This window comes from Rattus norvegicus, chromosome 9 (assembly GCF_036323735.1).
Source record: "Rattus norvegicus strain BN/NHsdMcwi chromosome 9, GRCr8, whole genome shotgun sequence".
Lineage (NCBI taxonomy): Eukaryota > Metazoa > Chordata > Mammalia > Rodentia > Muridae > Rattus > Rattus norvegicus.
This window is the reverse complement of record NC_086027.1, coordinates 96,369,816-96,392,256: the sequence shown is the minus strand read 5'-3', so window position 1 is coordinate 96,392,256 and position 22,441 is coordinate 96,369,816. Positions and strand designations below refer to the sequence as shown.

At 43.7% G+C, this 22,441-nt stretch overlaps 1 protein-coding gene across 2 annotated transcripts in view; it reads right to left on the bottom strand.

The window, feature by feature from the left end:
• Trpm8 (transient receptor potential cation channel, subfamily M, member 8) overlaps positions 1 to 22,441 on the bottom strand; it is a 122,393-nt gene that overhangs the window by 45,703 nt on the left and 54,249 nt on the right. For both annotated transcript variants that reach the window (XM_039082997.2, NM_134371.3), the window contains 8 exons: positions 19,435 to 19,591; positions 18,452 to 18,629; positions 16,453 to 16,625; positions 13,300 to 13,474; positions 12,100 to 12,167; positions 7,399 to 7,596; positions 3,352 to 3,454; positions 1,561 to 1,679 (listed from right to left, as the gene is read on the bottom strand). In XM_039082997.2, the coding sequence (XP_038938925.1) occupies positions 1,561 to 1,679; positions 3,352 to 3,454; positions 7,399 to 7,596; positions 12,100 to 12,167; positions 13,300 to 13,474; positions 16,453 to 16,625; positions 18,452 to 18,629; positions 19,435 to 19,591 (1,171 nt within the window). The remainder of the gene's footprint in view (positions 1 to 1,560; positions 1,680 to 3,351; positions 3,455 to 7,398; positions 7,597 to 12,099; positions 12,168 to 13,299; positions 13,475 to 16,452; positions 16,626 to 18,451; positions 18,630 to 19,434; positions 19,592 to 22,441) is intronic.

Below are 22,441 nucleotides of genomic sequence, written 5' to 3'. Positions count from 1 at the left end.
AGCCTTGATTATGCCTTACTTTTGATTCTCACAGGATTTCTTCAAATTATAAAGTTGTATGATTCAATCTTGAAAAATGACTATATTCAATGACCAACCCCATAAGTTTCTGAAAATTTAGCAGCTAGCTTTTGCATGCCAGTAAGAGTTGGCTCCAGCATGGTACTGTACTGGAGAACTGACCAAGCATAGTTGAGGACCTTGTCCAAGGACATACAGATGGCTACTCCAGCACTCAAATGCTTAACCTCCATGTCTTTCCCCTAACCACCTTCATCTGAGTTAATAAAATTAAATGTTTAATGTTCACGAATATCTGTTTGTTTATTTACCACCCGACCTTATTTCAACAGTCCTCACAGAGGGATTCATTTGTGAATCAATTAATTCATGCAGTTATACTTCTCCTTTCCCTCCATTAACCAAAGCCTTGTGAGGTGTAATAGGGTTCATTACAGTGCAAAGACCAAACACCACACAATGTTTGCGGAAGGGATGAATAACTCAAAAATTCATGAGCCATTACTATTTCTACTACCGTCATTAAAATTGATCATATGTTAATGTAAGTCAAGTCCTAATGATACAGCGATGTGTCTGAAAGTGTTTTCTTAACCTGGCCACTGAAGATGAAAATTGAGTTATATAAGTCTTACACACACACACACACACACACACACACACACACACACACACACGTGGAAAATCAAATCTATCCTCGCTGCCCTTAATAACGTCAACCAATTCAGACAAGCCAAACACAAAGATGTACCCTTGTAAATCTCTGTTTGATGGCTCAATTGTTCCTCCTGAACAGAGTTTCCAAGGCTGATTGAACTTTAGAAGCATGTAAGCCCATAAATGGGTTCCTAAAATGTTTATCAAATGGAAAAAGATAGAAATGTGGTCTTCTGAAAATCTACAGGTTTTTTTTTTTTTCCGGAGCTGGGGACTGAACCCAGGGCCTTGCGATTGCTAGGCAAGTGCTCTACCGCTGAGCTAAATCCCCAACCCCTACAGTTTTTAAGTACACACAGAGCAACTTCCATATTGGATGTGCTCATTTGACCCCAATGGGAATTTGACCCCTTGGGAATCCCAAGAACCTCACTCTAAGACACTGGTGAGTGTCTTCAGCAAAGTTGTTCCACTCACCCCTCATCTATCTCATCCCTGACACATCTATTACCAGAATTTGGCTGGGTGAGGAGGTGGAAAAAGAATGTGGATGTCTTGATCTTTTTAGTCAAAGCAAGACTGATAATCCCACAAGAGTCCCCATCCCTTCACACCTCCCCTCCTGAGAGCAGACAGCTCCACATCAGACAGGGCCATACATTAAGAATAGCCTACATTAGAGCTATTGGCTATTTATCTGTTTGCAAGAAACCTAAGTCAGCATCGTTATCCCATCCTACAATCAAGCGAGGCTGGACAACAGTGATAGACCAGGGCAGTCACTAGCAAGAGTCCAGACTGATGACCTCATTGGGCATAGAGCATGTCCTCTTGAGACCATTGTCCATCCAACCCAGGAATAACCCCCAAGGCTTCTGCTACCTCCCAGCGGCGGTCATTGGTGAAGATCTCATCACTGGCAAGGTCCAGTTGGTTCCACTCCAGCAGAAGCTTCAGCTGTCCGTTCCAGTTGTCCTTGTCTTGTTCATTAGTGCTGAAGGCTGAAAGTGGGGAGGAAGAAAAGGGACAACCAATGGGCCACATGTAAGGAAGCCGGGCTATTATATCCAGCTGTCAGAGCCACTTGTCAAAGTTCTGGAATCAAACAAAACTGTCATGTCTCTGCTGTCACCATTCTAATTCGCATTGTGTATGCCCTGGAGTGTATACTGATCAACTTAGATCATGATACTTTTCCATTACGTATGAATACAGAGTAACTAGGATATATTGGCATGTCTCTATAGATTGAGGCTCCATAAGTGTTATATTCCAAAAGATAGATTTGACTTATCCTCTACCTAAATCTACAAAATAGTTAGCCGTATCACAACAATGTATTTGTCACAATTTGAGTGTGAAATGCTCCTCACATGCTCCTGTGCTCGAATCCTTGGTCTCTAGTTACTGGAACAGTTCTGAGAGGCTGTGGAAAGTCTAGGGGACAGGGCTTAACTAGAGGAAGTGGGTCACAGGAAGTAGGTCTTAGAGGCCAAACTTCTAATCCAATCTCTTCTCTCCCCACTCTCTCTTTCTTCTCATCTCTCTATCTCTCTATCTCTCTATCTCTCTATCTCTATCTCTCTATCTATCTCTCTATCTCTATCTCTCTATCTCTCTATCTCTCTATCTCTCTATCTCTATCTCTCTATCTATCTCTCTATCTCTATCTCTCTATCTCTCTATCTCTCTATCTCTACATCTACTATCTCTAGATCTCCTTCCTAGTCCATCCAGATATGAGGAGGTGAGGAGTCTTAGGTATATGCTCCAACCTCCACAGAGCTGCCTGTCACCTCCATCATAGATTATATCCCTAGAAACCATAATTAAAAATGAGTCCTCCTCCCTTGTGTTACTTTTGTCAGATATTTGGCAAGAGAAATGAGAGAAGTAGCTAATACAGCACACACGGCTATTTCCAGAGTTGATAATTTTGAGATCGATGTATCCAGATAGACCTAATTCTGTTGGAATAAATATCAATATTGATAAGCTTCTGTCCAGCACAAGAATATTCTTATAAATTCCTAATGGTTAAATTACACCCATGAGGTCCCAGATTTTCATTGTAACTTTACATTTATTGGTAAGGTATTTCTACCTAAAAGGCAAGGTTTTACTAGTTTCTATTTGCTACAGGCAATACCATTTTGGCGGAATACCTTTGGCAATGGGGCCTCATTGTGCACCTCTAGCTTTCCTGGAACTCACTGTCAGGCTGGCCTTGAACTCGTGAAGATCTACCCGCCTCGTCTCCTAGGTGCTAAGACAGCTAAGCTTTGTTCTTCCTAGAGGTCAGTCGTAATCTTCAGGAGATGTGTGAAGCCCTGAAGTTATTTGTGTGTGTGTGTGTGTGTGTGTGTGTGTGTGTGTGTGTGTGTGTGTAGCACATAAATATGTGTGCATGTGAGGCATGTGTGCACACCCTCTCCTGGAAGTACAAAGTCATGACAACATTTTTAAAGGAGCCTGCGACTCCAAACGTACTTTATACCACAGTTAAAAACAGCTGCTTGTGGAGTACCTGGGTTATGCTGGTTACGCTCGATCAGCCTTTTGGTGACATAAAGCATCTTATTCTGTAGAATACATCCATCTGAGGAAGTTCGCCTTATAGAGCAATTATTTCCTCTTCCAAAGCTGCACTCTCAGGGAGCTGACCGCACTCACCTTTGTACAGCGCGTAGGAAATGGCGCTGCTCACGACCTCGTCTCCAGCCTCCTCCATCTTGATGACCGTGAGGAGGTGGGGGCTCTCAAGAATTTCTTTGAGCTGGCAATACGCGGTGAAGAACGTTGTCAATCAACTGAGCGGAGGCATGGTGAAGGTAAACTTCTTCTTGATGAATCTATTCTTTCTCATTTTTACACACACACACACACACACACACACACACACACACAAAGTATATAATATACTTTCATTCTAACCCCCTATTATCCTCTTATATTCCCTCCTGCTCCCTCTAAAGTCTTTCTTCTTAACAGATCTCCCTTCTGCTACTGTGATCTCTCCCTACTCTGTGTGTGTGTGTATGTGTACACATGTGTATGTATGTGTGCATGTGTGGGTACATATGCACATGTGTATGTTTGTGTGTGTGCATGTGTGTGTGCATATGCGTGTCCCTGTATAACGAGCACTCTGACCACAATAGCTGTGGCCAGGGGGTCATTCATACAATTCAGAAGTTAGAGGCTGTGGGTTCAGCTGATGTAGATAAGGAGAAAGCTCTGTTGTCTTCAATATGTGGTCATTAAGAACAAAGATGAAATAATCATAGGTGAGGACACTCATATAAAAGCTGGCTTCCTCCCTGGGGAGCTATAGGTAGTAAATAGGAGGAGTCATATCCTCCACGACATAAAGTTGCCTGGGCTCAAGTGAGTAATCCTTCAGTGAAGCTCATACTGGCATCCCTAACTAAATGTGGTGGGACTGGACTCATGGACAGACAAATGCACACGCATACACACATGTGCACGCACTCGCGCACGCGCATACACACACACACACACACAGAGAGAGAGAGAGAGAGAGAGAGAGAGAGAGAGAGAGAGAGAGAGAGAGAATCTGACACACTAAAGATACCAATTGTCTGGTAAGTAAAAGAATGAAGAACAGGCAATAGAGGGCCGGACCGTGGAAACCTTCTAAGTGAGGTTGATCACAAAGTCTGAGACAAGAGAAAGGGATAATTCAAAGGCAAACAAGAGGACTCGATGCTAGAGAGATCAATAACTTACGTTCTTGTTTTTGAGAGACAAATATATTATCCTTCATGATTTTTCTGTAGTGTTTAATTTTGAAACACGGTCTTTGAAAAAGCACCTAAGTTTTTTCTGATTGGTGAATAAAGATGCGGGCAGTCAATATCTGGGCAGAAGAGACACAGGTGGAATTTAAGGTTTTGTGGGCTTGGGGAGAGGAGGAAAAAAGAATGTACAGGAGAGGAGGAAAGAGAAGCCATCATGGGTTAAGGGTCACAAAACAGCTCCACTGGGATAAGACATCTTTGATTTTGTAATAAGGGGGAGAAAAGAAAACAAACACAGATACAGAGCACAATGACAGCCCTAGAGAGGGTTCCGTGGACCTTCTAAGTATGTTTGAATAAATGGTATTTAGCGTGGCTAATATTCAGATACTATAGAAACTTGAGATTTTGATGAGCTCACAGAAGTTTTATGGAGCTGTGAGAGAGCTGTTGGGGGACAAGGTGAGCTCCCAGGGACAGAAGTATAAGGATTTCTTGGAGAGATGGAGTTCATGAGTTCAGCTTTGGAAGTCAGCCATCCATGAGACCAGCAAGGTCACTCAAGACTGCACTGGAAGACTGCATATATATATATTCACTAATTTACATATTTACTAGTTAATAATCCCACTCTGAGGTTGGTCTTTTGGGAAATCTGTTCCAATTGCACAACTCCATATGAATGCACAGTTAAAATGCCAGGGTAATTTCCATTTTTATGTATGTCTTCTGGTTGACATGATTAGAAATAAATATATTTAATTAGATGTGAATATAAATTAGATATGAATCACAGGAATGATAATATAATCAAAGGCAGCAAAATTATCCTGACATTTAGCTTAGGGTGAATTTGGCTATAATAGTTTTCTTGAAGTAGAATTCAAAATCCCTCGTAAAGAATGGAGGGACCAGTAGGACTTTTTCATTCTTCCGATATGACATGAACCAGATTCCATGTGTCAACTTAAAATGGAACGCCACTGGCATGGACACACATTAAGGAGGCAAACTGAAGTTCTCTATTCCTTCCTCTCTGGGTATTCTTGTACTGGCCACAGAATTATTTTCACCTATCTCAGGAAATGGAGAGGGGAGGCCAGTATGGCACACCAGTGGTTAATGTTTGTCTGTTTACCTGTTAGAGTTAACTAAAGCCATACAGGTGTGCGATAGGTAAAGATGTACAAGCATTTCAGACAGCAAGCACTCTTTCCTTATCTATCTACTTCCGCGTAGATATAATATCAAGGAATGAGTTTCCTGGCCAGCCCATTATTATTCCTGGCCACTTCATTATGTCTGGGTAGACGGTGAGTTTGACCTTCCCTAGTATGGTTATCTTCCCTGGTATCTGTTGCTTGTCGAATGTGATGCTGTGATCTGAGGAGGCCAGCATTTGTCACACACTGACTGGGGTGTGTGGGCTCAACAGTGCACTCAGGACTCAGCACAAGGAAGGATGCCTCTGGCCGGGTGCCTCTCAGCCTCTTTGTTCAATTTTGCCTTCAGTCTTCCATAAATTTCAATCTTCATCTCCACTGGCCTGATTCTTGTGCTAAACTTGGACACAACAAAACACAATCCCTGCAAGAACTTTCTTACATACAAAACCACCAGTGCTTCCTTTTGGTGTGAGAATCTAAAAAACAACAGCCACAACAACAACGAGGATGACGACGAGGAACAAACAAACAAAACCAAAAAACCCCACAATATCTAAGTAGGGAGATCACACAAGCCATCAATAGGCAAGGCCCAGCCCAGCCCAGCCCAGCACAGGTGCTGTCTCTTGGCTGTGGGGATGAAATTCAGCCATATTTCCAGGCTCCAAATTTCTAAATTTTTGACAATGGGCTTAACTAGGAAGGATTCCCTGATCACTTCAGAGCCCACCATTCCCTCAAGCTCATGAGTGAGCCACCTTCTCCTATAAAATTAAAGGAGCTCACTAGGACCCCACTCTGTGGGAATTAGCAAAGAGAGCCTCACAACACAGAAGGCTGGGTTGACTTGGGCCATCTTTCAGTCAGTATTCAGCCTGCCCAGGCTTACATTAAGTAACACTGTAAGAAAAAAAAAACACAAAGAAAAAAATCTTTTATGGTTCAGGACTTCAGTTTGCCACATTTAATGTCTTGAGGGCCCGTACAAATACTAAATATTGCTGGGACTGCAATCCAGTTTTAAAATTTGTATTGTTATTGTTATCCTTCACGTAACTAAACCCAACCTTCTATGATGAAAACAACCCTTGGGCTGGAAGCCTGGTATTTCCTCACAGGAAAAAATTTAAGTGGCAGCATTTGCTTCTAAAAGATATCCAAACACATACAGCCATTTCTGGTGGTCTGAACTGGTACGGGGGAACCTGGTAACATTAAGGGACGCTCTCTCATGTGCTGAGCGGGCAGTCGCTGCACATGAACAGCAGTCACGAAACAAACAGTAAGAATGTACAACATTAATACATCCAAATGTTTTTGTTAAGGCTATCAACCAGAAGCCTTAGTGTTCCTGTGTGTCAATGTTCCTCACAAGTCTGCTATCCAAAGCAACCAAAGGCTGTAGGGTCTAGATCGTAATTCTTCCCCAGTGATGACTTCAGTAGATGTCGACTCTGGGTAAAGTCTGAATTTCTAGGGACCCTTTTCCTCCCTATCTGTAATATATACCCAACACAGAGGGATATGCATTGGCGTTGTGGCACAAAAGAAAGACAAGCTGTGCAAAGAGCTCGAGTTTATCTCTTGAGAACAGTTAATTGGAGAGTACACAACTCATCCAAATTTTAATTTCCAGAGAAGACACCTAGAATAGACCAGAGAACAGCCTCAAAGTCATGAAGAAAACCCAAACACTCACCATTACTGCTGAGATCAAGTTCATTAAACATCGTTCCACCCCAGGAACCCTGTCTTACTCATACCCAGCCTCCAGAAACTTCCCCCAAACTCACCCATTTGATCCAGCTCTCAATCTCCTCTTCAGGCAGCCGGGACACAGTGCGGGGTAAAAACCGTACCAGCTTCTCTTTGACCATGGAAGAGGTTAAAACATCCTCTACCTCCACCAGGCTGGCAATCACATCGGCAATCTGCCCCGAGCCTTCCACCACCACACAGGGGATCTTACTTTTGACAGAGGTGTTGATGGCCTAGGAGAGGGAGTTGGACAGAGAGATGAGACTGAGGTGATCAATGTCGTCCAGCTCAGGCCCAAGGTTCTCAATCAAGGGGGTGAACAAGATGCTTTGATGCCTCTTACTGCCTTTCCCATCACGGTTTTGATTTCAAATTAAAATCAAACCAACTGCAGTGACTTTATGAATCAGAAAAGCAAGCCAACCATTTGACAACCTGAGAAAATGATGAATTCCATAAAAATGTAATAGTTTTTCTTCCATAGGGAGGTGCTGTGAAAATACCCTTATTATTGATAACTTATGCAAAAGAAATAATCAATGCCCTGAAAATATTTTAAAAGCAATTAGCCACGTGTTTTATGCATTGACTCCTTCCTTCCCCTCTTCACTTACTGCAAGAAGTTTCTTGAAATATTACTTTCTGGATAAACACCTCTCACACAAATGTTTTCTTTGCAAGAACTTCAGAAGTTGGAAGGGGAGACTCAGAATTTTCATTACCTAACTTCAAGATCAAGGGATTAATGTACAGACAGGCACAGAAAAACCTGTAAGTCCCTTTCTCTACAGGCTGAATGCTTCCCAAAGAGAAAACACAGCCCGTGAGGCCAAGAGTGTGGAGCTATGGTGCTTGAGGGGACAGGCTGGAAGTGAGTTCACATGCCTCACGGTTCACACTTGAGATGAACATAAGGGAATTGTTGGGTAGGAGCTAAAAGAGGTGGACCGAGGAGCCCAAGAAACATTAGTTCAGTGTTAGTTCACGGCCTGCTCTCCTGCTCTGGCTTCTGAGGGATGGATACAAACTGGACAAACCTTTGTAGATGATGCTACAGAGACTTCCTCCCTCAACTTCAATCAGATTTCTTACCTTTCCCTCCTCCCTAGGACAAGAAATCTTTTTTTGCTAAGTCTTAAGTTTCAGAGAAAGAGAAGACGTGCAGCCATCTCCAAGTTCACCTCTCTCCTTCTCTCTGATCTCTCTCCAGCTCTACTATCTGACACCACTCTCTCTATTCTTTCTTATTTATTTTAGTTCTTTGGGAATATCACACAATGCATTTTGATTCTGGCCACGCCTTCCATGAGCTCCTCCCACATCATTCCGACCAATAAGTGGGCAGCAAAGGCTCTTGGAAACATCACATCATCATCAACATCACCACCACCACCACCACCACCACCACCACCACCACCACCATCACTACCACCCAGGGCCAGGAATGGGTTACCTTTTGGGGCGTTGCTGGCCAGTGAGGTTCCAAAGACTCCCCAAACACTACAGAGTATTATCCTTGACAATAAGAGCCTGTTGCTCATCCACATGAGTCACATGGTAATGAGACGGAGAAATCAAGCTAATACTGACCTGGAAACCTCGTCTCAACTGACTAGCATTCACAGTGCAGGAAAGTGCTATGCTCTTCCAGAGTAGAAAAGTAATCCTCAGTCTTACCCAGCTGTGAAACCTGTGAGTTACAACAGCCACTGGCCAGGCAAGACATGCCCACTGGTACAATAGAGATATGAATGTCATGGAAATAACCAATCTCTTTCTGATTGGATTTAAGGCTCACTCTGCAAGATAAAACCTATGCCCAGAACTGGTGATAGGATCAGGAACCTGTATCAAGACACTCAGGCCGTGCGGGAGAACCTATAACTGTCACTCTGCTAAGTGGGCATAGAACTGAACTGACATTCAGAGACGTATTACCATGCCCATAGATTAGTGCACTGGTCAACCGGTATCAGAGAAGCTTCTTTCTATAGTAGATGACGATCAACACAGAGAAACACACTGTGCAAAGTGGAGAGTGACAGACTGCAGAATGCTCAGCCCTAAGTGGGACATCTATTCCAGGCCCCCTCTGCACCTCCTCTTTAGATGGCTCCCTTTTCAGCATTTGTCTGGTGGCTATTTCACACTGATAAAACAATGGTCAATTTCAGTTGTTCCCTGAAATTTCTTTTAAAATATTTTTCTTTGAAAAGCTCCTGAATGGCTTTAAACTAAACAAGCAAAAACCCAGCAGTCCCAATAGCGGCTCTTATAGTATCTCATAAGTATCTGTTGAATTAATAAATGAAAGGCCATTGATGCATAAAAGAACAGACAGTGAGTGTTCATCTATGATTCCAGGTCATTTTGCCAGCAAGGGCTGGAAACTGTGCTGCTGCACTTGAGTTCCTGGGGCAGAGAAGGTGACGGTGTGCAGGTCTGTTTATCCTAACTCCAGTTTTAAACGAAAATCAGGAAGGGGGAGGTGGGCATAGAAATAATTAAGAAAAGAGTTGATTGTTATTTTCACAGAAGTTCTTATTCCTATAGCAAAAAAGAAAAACCCCTCTGTAAGGCAATGTATCCATGCATTCATTAACTACAATGTATCCATTAACTACTCTGTATCCATTAACTACAATGTATCCATTTGTGCATTAACTACAATGTATCTATGTGCCCATTAACTACTCTGTATCCATTAACTACAATGTATCCACGTGTCCATTAACTACAATGCAGTCTTGCTGATGCTCATCTCTTTGGAGCCAGAGGCCTGAATTTAGTGCAACAGTAGCAGGTGCAACAGTAACATCAAAAGCACGGTCCTGAGTGTCACCGGTGCAGAACCATTCAGGCACTCCATGCTGGCAGCATCACCTGGCAGTGAGATTCCTGCACATGGAGTCCAGGATCCCCAGGAGTTATTTATTCCACTCTAGATGCATCTCCCAACTCTGCAGCTGAGGAGCAACCTGTGTCCAGTAAAGGAATGGCGCATGGTGGGAAAATATTTCCTACTCACTTCCATAAAGAGTGAGTATATATATATACTTCCATATAGTATAGGCGACAAAGTCAAGAAAGTCATGAATATAGCTTTCAAGAATTCGGGACATCATCAAGAGACCAGATCTGTAACACTGAGAAAAAGGAACTGCAATTAAAGCTTAAAACACAGAAAAGCTATCCAGTGGAATTTATAGCAAAAAGTCCAGTCGGGAATAGAAGGACCATCCAAACACAAGAAGTATTTTAGAACTTAAATACATATGGCAGGGGGCGGGGGTGGGGTGGGGATCTTTCCACAATGTAATATAGTTAAAATGGTAACACAAAAAAGCGCCATCTCAAGTTTCCAGGAAAAGATGCCAATTCACAAAAGTAATCCCATTGGAGGTATCAGTGGACTCAGGGGAAACACCAAGTCAGAAAAGCATAGAATGACATATGTCAAGCCCTGAAAGTTAAAACAAACAAACAAAAACTGCCAAACAGATTAGCATACTAAGCTGAATAGATGGTTATCACACATCCTATACCAAAATCAAAGAAAAAGGGATCAGAGACCTTAATACATGACCAGAAACGTTGAACCAAGGCAGAAGAACCTAGGAAGAACACTTCAAGATATAGAAGCAAGCACCTTCCAGGAAGGATCCCAGTGGGTCAGAAAACAGCAACAGGGATTGAGGCCTGGAGTTGCATGAAATAAGAAAACTCCTCCACAGCGAAGAAAACAGTCCGCAGAGGGAAGACACAGCTACCAGAACGGGAGAGCAAGCTTTGCCAGCCCTACCTACAGCTAATGGGGTATTAATATCTAGAATCTATAGACGCCAAAAATCAAGTACCAAAACCCCAAATTATATAGTCATCAAATGAGCAACTAAATTCAACAGATTGGTCCTCAAAACAAGAACTGCCAAGGGTCAAAGAATTATAAAATTACGTTTAACATTCTTGGCTATCTCATCCCCATCAGACTGACTAACATCAAGGAATAATGCAAGAAAATGCTGGTGAGGTGCCAAGGAAAAGTGACCCTGATGTGCTTCTGATTGGAATTTAAATTAGCTCAGTGGTTATGGGAATAAACATAGAGGTGCCTCAAAATAGAAATAGAAAAACCATAAGACCCAGCCTACCACTCATGAGTATACACCAGAAAGGAATCTAAGTCAGCTGACACGAGAGATACTAGCTCCCTCATGCTCTCCCATGTTCACTATGAAACTGTCCACAATAGCTAAGAGTCACAGACAGACTAGCTGCCTGATAGGTGGATGGATAAAGTGCTGGCTATAACAATGGAGTTTTAGTCAGCTATAAATGAAGCCTTGTCATCTGTAGGGAAATGGATGGCACTGTAGATAATAGTGTTAAATAAGAAAAGACAATCATACTTCCTCTTGTATGGAGAATCTAGAGTACACACACACACACACACACACACACACACACACACACACACACACACACACACGCCATGAAGGGAGAAGAGACTGTGTGGCAGAAGGAAAGAAACTATAGAAATGGGGAGAGAGAGTAGTGGACTGAGCATGAGAAAAGTACAGGCTGTCCGTGTATGAAAAGCTCACAGTGTGTTTTATTTTATATAGTAACTGTAAATTTAGTTTTAAAAGATCAGATAAAGCCAAAAGACTGGGGGGAGGGTACATCTATTGAGTAATCTGTAGACCAGCCTTTCAGAAAACCAAGCCAGAACTCACTTTCAAAGTTTCTCTTCCACCTCCCTGGGCAAAACACACGATGGGGATCTTACCACCATAGTTGGAATCTGTAAAACAAAGAAGAAAGTGAGTTTGGACTCCATCTTAAGGACAAGGTGTGGCAGGAGGTGGGAGGAGCATCTGCTCTGAGAGCTCAAGTCGTGGGTCATAGCTACTTGAATTTGACCTTGATCTTGAGGAATGAATTGCTGTGCACCAGAACTGTGTGATGTACAATGTTGCAATTTGTTGCCGCTTTTGAAAATGCTGAAGTCGGTGCTTCATTAACATTTGTGGGGCGGGAGAGATGGCTTAGCAGTTGATAGCACTGACTGCTCTTCCAGCGGTCCGGAGTTCAAATCCCAGCAACCACATGGTGACTCACAACCATCTGTAATGGGATCTGATGCTCTTTTCTGGAGTGTCTGAAGACAGCGACAGTGTAGTCATACATAAAATAAATAAATAAATAAATCTTTAAAAACATTTGTGGAGTTGATTACAGTGGGTTGAAGTTTTCTCATATTCTCTTCCTCATTTGTGTAATTCTGTGCTTTCTTAAGTGGATGACAAATTTGCATAATGAGGCATTCTCTCAGTGGAGTTTAGTGCATCTATAAATAACTTCTTTAGGGAAAACAATTGAGAATGTCCTGTGAGTCACTCTGTCACTCAGTCACAGGGCAACTTCTCTCCAAAACAAGACACCCTTTAGCACCCTTCAGTCCACAGGAAGGGAAGACACCTGTGGTTTATCAGGCAAAATCTTGCACTCAGTTTCTGCAAAACCAACATTTTAGGTAAATCTCTCCTGGTAGTCCATAGAAACTAAAGCATTAAATAACCTTTCAATTGTGACATTAGTAAGATGGCTTCTTACCTAACCCTACCTAAATGCTTTGCTTCTTAAATCCGTATTTTTCCCTTAGGGGCTTCACTTGTTCTAAATGCTACTAGAAGAAAAGCCAGCAGGCTTCCTAAACTGGTATGAAAGTACAAGAAGTTATCTGTCACTGCCCTCAGCATGCTGAAGGACGTATGTCAGTGACTTTGCAGCAGAAGCCCTCTGGGGATGCTGAAGAAAGGGGAAATCTTAATTTCTCTCTCACAGTGAAGACATTCAATCAAGAGGGCTAGCAGTGCAGCACTAGCTGTCGCCACAACAGCTCATGGCTGGCCTCTGGGTCCCTAAATGCTGACCTTGACTGGTGCGCTCAGAGATGTACTTCTCCAGCTGATTCCGAAGTTTGGCTTCCACCGTGGGGTGTCCATGACAACCGTTGTCCACAAGCAGCAGGTGGGTATGATTGTTGTCCAGGATGTAGAGAGGATCTCTCATGAAGTCATCCATGATATATTGAGCTGAAAAATGTCCCTGTGAGGCACAGGGATACTTGTCTTTGAGATACAGGCGGACAGTGTTATGACCCTACTGAAGTCAGAGAACGCGTGTTTGTTATAGGCTTCCCCTAGTGACTGAACCTGACAAAGAACATCAAAGTTCAGGCAGAAAAGGTATGATAACAGACAGCCTAGGACAGACAGCAAAAAATGCTCTCTTTTCTTCATGTGTGTATAATGCTCTCATGACTCAAGAATATAATAATGACTAAAGAATTAAAAAAGAAACAGATGGCGGGAGACAAAATACTCAGAAATGAATCTACAGTGCACATAGCGCTTTGGACAGTGGTCTTGGTTCAGTTTAGCCGAGTTTCTGTTCTACCCACAAGTGCTACATGAGCCCAGTGAGCGCATATCAGAAGATGTGGCCAACGAGATTATCATGAACAGTTAATTTCATACAGGAGATTAAACACCATAACCCATGGAAATGAATACTAGAGAAACCAGAAAGCCCACCACAACACCTAAGAGTTTACTGCAAAACCATATTGTGATGGTTTGCATATGCTTGGTCCAGGGAGTGGCACTATTAGAAGGTGTGGCCTTGTTGGAGAAAGTGTATCACTGCGGGGTGGGCTTGGAGACCCTCCCCCTAGCTGCCTGAGGATGCTTAGTCTATTCCTGGCTTCCTTTGGGTGAAAATGTAGAACTCAGCTCCTCCTGCACCATGCCTGTCTGGATGCTGCCATGCTTCTGCCTTGATGATAATGGACTGAACCTCTGAACCTGTAAGCCAGCCCCAATTAAATGTTGTCCTTATTAGAGTTATGTTGGTCATGGTGTCTGTTCACAGCAATAAAACCCTAACTAAGACACACATCATCCACTAAAGATTGACATCAGAGACATGAAAGGAATAAAAACTAACAGTACAATTTAAGCCTCTGAAAACTATGGTTCCTACAGAAATGAAGGCTGCAGAATGCAAGAGGAGAATGGAAATTATACTTAATTCTAAGAGTCGGGGTTTGTTGTCATGGAGATTCAATGTGCATTTAGTTATTTTTCTATGCATGCTTGTCTGTGTTTCGTAATTCCTTATTTATAATTACAAGCATTTCCATGGTACATAAACATCTCAGAAGTAGTATTTTCCTACCTCCATGGTTAGCCTTTATTTTTGTATGGGAATGTGTCTGGACTTCCTTCTGTAGCAATATTACTAGATTCTGATACCTAATAATAAATACCTAGTTTCAGGTATTGCTGGATATTTAGACTCATGTCAATTCTTGGCTATTACAGAAATATTTTAATGAATATATTGCCCCAATATTAAATTCTCTATGGATGAATTTTATGACTGTAATTGTTGGGACTTTCCCCACAAATAAATTTTATCCTCCTGACACATTTCTAAATGGTCTTCTGGGAAGAACACAAAGTTGATTCCTAGGTTCCTTGTGCCCCTTTTAAATCTTAAAAATGGCAAAAAAAATGATTTTTAAAACCAGCTCTCTTAACATTTACCATCTAAATGTCTACTGAGCCACAGACAGAGGAAAATGTACATTAAATTTCGATTTCTGAACATCCAGCCCGAACCTTCTGAACTGGGAAGTTTCTCGCTGTTTCTAAAACACCACACTTGACTTATAGGACAGTAGACATCATATGTCTCCAGTACATTCTGTACAAGATTTGAGAGAGGCCTGCTACTCTCTAAATCAGTTCTTAAGAAACACTTGGTGGTGTGGATTTGAACAATAGTGGATTTGAATTCCCAAGAATCTGGCACAACAATGTAAGATTATGCCTGCCAGTGAACTCTTTTTTTTTTCTTTTTTTTCTTTTTTTTTTTTTTTTTTTTTGGTTCTTTTTTTCGGAGCTGGGGACCGAACCCAGGGCCTTGCGCTTCCTAGGTAAGCGCTCTACCACTGAGCTAAATCCCCAGCCCCTTGCCGGTGAACTCTTTTGAGATGGTTTTGGATCTTAGTTATAAAAACAATGGGTCCAAATCTAACCTGAGTTTTCTGGGGACAGATTTTAATAACAAAATACCTGATGGTTACCCCAAGCTTTGGAGTCCCTTAAGTATCTGTAGGTTGATGATGTCATTATGCAAGTGAAGGCAGCCAAGATAAAAACAAGGCCTGTCATTGGACGAGAAGGAAGGGAGGTAGGAACAGAGGTTTTAGAAGGAGGGAAAAGCAGGAGAGAAGGAGCTGGGTGGCAGATGGTAAGATTCTTCTCTGCACATAGATACAGGTTGTTACAACTATTTTTAAGGAATAGGTGTGTACAGAATTTTGTGTTGTCTAGATGGGCAAATTATATCTTATCAATTGGATTAGAGGTTATTGTGTGGTGAGCTCTTTCATGTGGCAACTGGGCCTGCCACGGAATTGGGATGTGTATTCCTGGTGTGGGAACTAGATGGGTAGAGAGATTGCTGCCTGGGTCAGAGCGTACTTGGGGGCAGCATGGGGTCGCTGAGATAAATTAGCACTCGTTCCAATGGCCCAATAGAGCCAGAACTAGTGAGAGTGCGGACATGTGGGAACCGTTCCACCCTTTTTTATTTTTTACCACAACAAGTATCCCCACGACAACCCTTATGTTTTAATTGCCAAGGTAAAAATGCTGTTCTTATAAGGCAGGCTTTCCATGATCTGGCTCCATCAAAGAGCCCCAGCCCTCAGGCCAAGCCCAGTGGTTCTCAAGACCAGGCTCACAATCCCTTTGGGTGGGGCGATCAAACAATTCCTTCACAGGAGTCACTTATCAGATAGCCTACATATCACATGTCTACACTACGATCCCTAACAGTAGCAAAACCACAGTTATGAAGAAGCCACAACCTTTTATGATTGGGGACGACCATGACATGAGGAACGGTATGAAAGGGTCGCGGCGGTGGGAAGGTTGAGAACCACTGCCACAGCTACTGCCCTAGTCTCCCCCCCGCCCCTCGTGACCATGCAGAGCTCCCTGGCTCACCCGTACCTCATCATCACAATTCCTGATGAGGGTGTCCCTGTTGGAGACCATGCCCCAGGCCGCTATGCCGATGGCCACGATGTTCTCTTCCGAGTTCCTGCTGATGGTGTTATCTCTCACCACCTCACCTATGTACTTCATCAGCCCGTAATGAGTGCCTCCGGTAAGAATCCATGCCCCTGTGGAGGAGAGAGGAGAAACAGAACTCCAGCTCATACTGGGTAAGGTTTTTGTCCTGTGCTTGCAGACTCCTGTGAAAGCCTTCCTACCATGAGCCCTGGGGTGCTACAGGACAAGTGTAGGTCAGAGTATAACTTTCAAGAGTCAGTTCTCGGGCTGGGGATTTAGCTCAGCGGTAGAGCGCTTGCCTAGGAAGCGCAAGGCCCTGGGTTCGGTCCCCAGCTCCGGGGGGGGGGGGGGGGGGGGGAGGGAAGAAGTTCTTTGTTCTTAGGGGCTGGGGATTTGGCTCAGTGGTAGAGCGCTTGCCTAGGAAGCGCAAGGCCCTGGGTTCGGTCCCCAGCTCCGAAAAAAAGAACAAAAAAAAAAAAAAAAAAAAAGAGTCAGTTCTCTCCTCCCATCATGTGGGTTCCAGGGATCAAACCCTGATTCTTAGGCTTGACAACAAGCACCTTTATGTGCTGAGCCATCTTGCTGGCCCCAGTGCCGGGGACTTTTGTGTATTTTCTTCTCTCATATTCCCAGGGTCTACAACAACCCTGGGCGTACACTGGAACATTCATATCTAAGATAAAGTGTGTTTCCTCAGCTCTGTCAGTCAATGAATCTCTGCAAAAGAAGTTCCAAGAATAGTGAGTTCAGATAAGCCAGCTCACGAGAAAGGCATCAATCAAACCTAAGTTGAGATGCGATCTACAAAGCTACTGCTGTGTGCGTGGTTGTTGAAGTGCGAAGCCAGACAAAGGCTGAGACCTAGTGCTGATGTAAGGAAACTGGAAAGATCTGAAAAGTTAGGGGAATTTGGAATCCAGATGGAAAATATGTTTCTTACTTAGAAAACTCGTTATTAAAGGGCACAATAGACTATTATACTATAGTCTCAGTATAAAATGCCCTCAGTCAGAAAATTGCACTGAAATAGACGTGCAGGTACATCCCCCTCTTAGGAGATGCATGCCAGTGAACTTGGCTAAGAGCCATGATGTCTGCAGCCTGCACTCAAATCATCTTGCCCCAAGCCCTAGTCTACGAATATTCACAAAACAAGAGAGGACAAATGTGGTAAGTGCGGGCCATCAGTCAGTCTAGATGTGAGCATTTATGTTCATCGTGTTACTCTCGAAACATTTCTGTAAGGCTCGAAAGTGTTTCAAAGGCAAAAAGAGAGAAGGCACGAAGTTAAGTATATGAAGTCAAAGCCAGCATTATCTGGTCATGCACCCACACAGTGCTCATAGCCTATCCTGTACCCTCTGCTTCCAAAAGTACATCAATGATCTCTGAGATTAAAGATGCATCTCATTGAAACACCCTTTTTGATTTAATAGAATCTTCTGGGTAAAATTTTATATGTGTAAATAATTAAATTAAAATACTGGGAGGCTTTTATTTTTTAAATCAAGGCAACACCTGAGTGAGAGCTACTCTGTGAATCTGTCAGCCAAAGCATCTTGTCTTTCACATCCATCTGAGAATTATATTTATAATAAAAAAACCTACATTTCTTCGGGGCTAGAGAGATAGCTCAGCCATTATGAGGGTGTATTGCTCTTGCAGAAGACCTGGATCCCAACCCCAATTCCCAAATGGCTGCTCACAACTTCCTGTATCTCCAGCTCCAGGAGGAACCAAGCCCTTTCCCGGCTTCTGAAGTTACCTGTAGTCACGTGCACATACCCACATATAATTATATTTAATTATATGCACATATACACATACTTCTAGGAGCATCTGGATTCTGTGGTAAAATGGCATGTGGAAACTTTGTCTCCAGCACCCAAGATGCAGTGCAGAATGACCCTCGAGTATGCGCTCAATTCCTGTGTACCTTTAGACTGAGCGATGTAGATCAGCCGACTGAAGATTTTGCGCATGCGTGGCTTCAAAGCAAAGTTTTTGGCTCCACCCGTCACTGAGATGACCAGGTTGGGTGTTTTGAGGTGCCAGTGCTGGGTCAGCAGTTCGTAGAGGGTTTCAGAGTCCGTGTCACAGGATAAGCGTAAGTACTGTGGGGACAGGATAAAAGCACCAGGTTTGTGTACTCTGCTCCTGAGATGTTAGGTGGCTGCCTGCTCCTAGGGCACGGGATAGGGTGTTCTAGGCAGGGCCTCACAGGAAAATGGAAGGAAGATGTGAGGGAAGGGAGATCCTGGAAGATTCCACAAACCAGATAGCAAACCTACAATTCCACCTGGCCTTTGAGTTATTGGAAGCAGAGTAGGCAAGAGATGGTGAAAGGGTCCTCAAACAGCCATCCTGGCACACGTGGATGAGCCAAGGAAGAGATGGACAGGGCTATAGGGAGATTCACTGATCCATGCAAATGGAGCTGGGCGTGCTCAGGGACTGCCAAGTCAGGGCTTGGGGATGTATGGGGTCAAAGTCTGGGCATCCAGCCTGTGGATTGAACTGTCACTGAAACACTTGGAGAAGACCAGTTTCTAATGGAAAGACCCTTGTAAAACTCATGAATATGGAGAAATGTCACCCTGATTGGAGCTACGGTATATCCTCAGGATCGCTGTCTCAAACTAAAGAGACCACTCACAAAAAAAACGCTCTTCTATCCTCTGAAAGTTAAGCTCAACAGATGTCACAGGGACCCATGGCATGTTTACGATCCCACCCTTCATTGCTGAGTTCTCTGACCGAACATAAACTAGTCTTTTGGCTTTCACGACTTGTTTTTTCTTTCTATGATTGCTGATAGTTATTACCCATCTCTCTCCCGCCACGTTACTGGACAACTCAAGGTAACTCAGGCAGCCCAAGCTCTTATCACGTATATGAAAGGAGAACACGGTTGCTTACCTTGCCTTTCTTCCCCAGAGTCTCAAACTGAATGTCCCCAAAGGCGTCTGTTGGAAACTCCTTGGTGTGTTTTTTGTAGTTCCACTTCTCATTTTGGTTGATCTGGGTGCCTTCGATATGCTGGCTCTGGGCATAACCACACTTGCATATGCTCTCCCTGAGCAAACCATGTTCATGGGAAGCAACAGATTTCCATCTATTTAGATGGCTTATCACATCTTAGGATTAAACAATGCACTATTAACTTCAGTCAACACAGGTCAAAAACTCAACCATGGCCTCGTTTTCCCAGACTGTTCCCTCGCCTTGGTTGGTTGTCTGGAAACTAGTTTGATGTTTTGTTCCCACTGCTAATTATGTTTGCCAACAAGCTTACCCTGTGCTGGAAGCAGAGAGAGGTGAAGAGAGCCCTGCCCTCATGGAGCCCATTGGCTGTGTTAGAAGTCATGAAGCTGGTAAGGAATGGAGCTCAGGGGTGTGGGAACCATTGACTCAGCTTCTCACATGGGTCCTCGCTATCTCATTGGAACCCAGGAACATGCAGGCATCGTGCCTCAGAGTCAGCCTCATCAGATGCCCAGCAAGCGATGCTATTCTGGGTGCACATAAACTCTTCTTCCTCAATGGGGGAGACATTGTCCCTTCGAAGGGCCCAAAGTTCTCCAGAGCTTAGAAGCCACCCTTCTTTACTGGTTCGGAGACTTTGGGGCAATAACTGTGAGAACCAGACAAGGAAAACTGCAATAGTGGATATCAGCTCCCCCTATTGGAAGTACAGCAGAAATCCATGTTAACTGTCCATTTATGGACATATATGCAGAACAGGAAGTAGAAGGAGGATAAAGAGATACACATGAAGTGGACAAGCCTCTCCTCCCCTCCTTCCATAATACTCTGCAACTGTTCAACGTGTGTCTAAGGACGCTGCTTATGATGAAATAAAATCTGCACCATCCCAAGCTGAGTCTAGGCAATTTCCCGCCCTCACATTACTCAGCATCTCCTGGGAGTGGCTAAGTACAAACCTGGCGAAGAACATGAAAGGACCAAGCAAATGGTTCCTTGCTCCTGGCAAAGTCCCTCCCCTGCCAGGCTTGCCGTGAGGGCTGGAAATGACACAAGGCATCAAGTGAGTCTGGTGCACAGTGCATGCTCTGCCAAGGAGACCTTCAGCTCAAGGTGGTGCATGCATGCAAGTTTAGGAACACTGAAGGACTAACAACCAAAAAGAAGTAAAGTTTCTGCAAACACAGCCCATGTTGGACCAGTACAACAATTCAGAAGGACAGAACAAGGGAACAATGGAGTTAGACAATATCATATGCTACCAAATGGCTGACCAAAAGCTCAATGTCCTATTGTATGCCCTTTGCCCAGGCTAGGATTAATGTCTCCATTCTCACAATAAAGACCATGACCCAAGATGTGGGCCTACTCCAAGATATGGAAACAGTATAAAAGATTCACTCACTTTAGCATCCTTGTGGCCTGCACACTCAGTCAACCATGCAAGATGATACTGTAGCAAAAACTCCCACAACAGGCTGAGCCACATAAAGATATATCAATTGAGAAAATCTTGTTAAGGTTGTTTCTGGCTGGATTCTTTACTTTATATTCTCTATTCAAAAATATAATGACATCTAGCAAGCACTGTGTGAGTAGAGGAGCACACAGGGATGGCATTGACCAGTCTTCTGGTAAATAATTTATATCTGCAAGCATCCGCAACGATTTGTGTCAAGTAGATATTTTAGTTTTCCTTCTGAGACACAAGGATGCATAGACACAGCTGCCATGGAGCAGAGGAAGCTCTGTGCTTCAAGGTCTTCCTCACTGTCGAGTTTGTCTGGCATATTGCAAAATGTAGGGCGAGTCCTAAGACTGCTGTCTGGCAGTAGGTCATGTTTTCATTTATAGGTGGTGAGGGTGAAGTGTGTTCCTGCGAATCCTTCTAAATGCTCAACCAGAAGAAGTTCACAGCTCAGTAGGCAAGTGTCATGATCACTCCAGAAGAAAATAATGTATGGTCAAGTCAAACCTGCCTATTTCTACTGCCAGGAAGCTGTGGCCTCAGCTACATTCCAGGGGCCCAGAGGTTCTCTGTTAAGAGCCCTCCATGTGAGGTACAGAGGTCAGGATAGCCACCAAAGCCACCCAAGGGAGAGACTATCATGAGGAATAAAAACCTCTCCTCAGGAGTCTTCAGCAGCAGCTGCTCTCATCCAGGAAACTGTTGCTCTCAAATTTCTCAGGAAATGCAACCTCTCAAAGCCCCCTACTAGGGAGCACACACTTGACCTGGGTCCCGACAAGACTGTCCTTCCTCCCCAGCACCAACATTGCATCAAGGTGACCTTGTCTATGCACATTGTTGTCCCACAGTCAACAGGGACAGTATCAACATTGGTGTCCCTCTCTTAGAAATTTGGAAACAAAATCAGAATTAGGGCCAGAGGATCTGTTCTCCTCTCCCTTCAGACCATACAACCAAGTGCTGCCAGTACCAAGGAAGAAGGAAGTTGGTACAGAGAGGAGCAGCAATGAGAGTAGAGAGGAATTCCTGAGTCCCCACAAATCAAGTCACAGAGCTTCTAACTATACAAGAGACCCAACCACTGCCTGTCATTAGGTGGCATTCCTGTCTCCCCATAGCAAGTCTCCTCTTTTCGATTCAACTCATAGAACTCTATATCATGGAAACCCCCTAGTTACTGCAGAGTGGGAAAACTGCCATGACTCAAAATACCTGTGGAAACATTTTTCTAATTATAAAAACTCAAGCTACAGACTAGATCCTGTGCCCTCCCCACCAGGATCCTTGCCTTCCATTGCACAGCCCCCAGGGAGCTTCGCTCAACTCAGGCAAGAAGGAAGCGTCTGCTGGGAGGGAGTCATTTCTGCACACCCTCTCTCTTACCAAGTCCCAGGGTACATCCTGAGACAAGGCTGCTCCCCCTGCCACTGCTGCCTGCCAATCCCACTCTCCCTTGGCCATGTCCGCAAC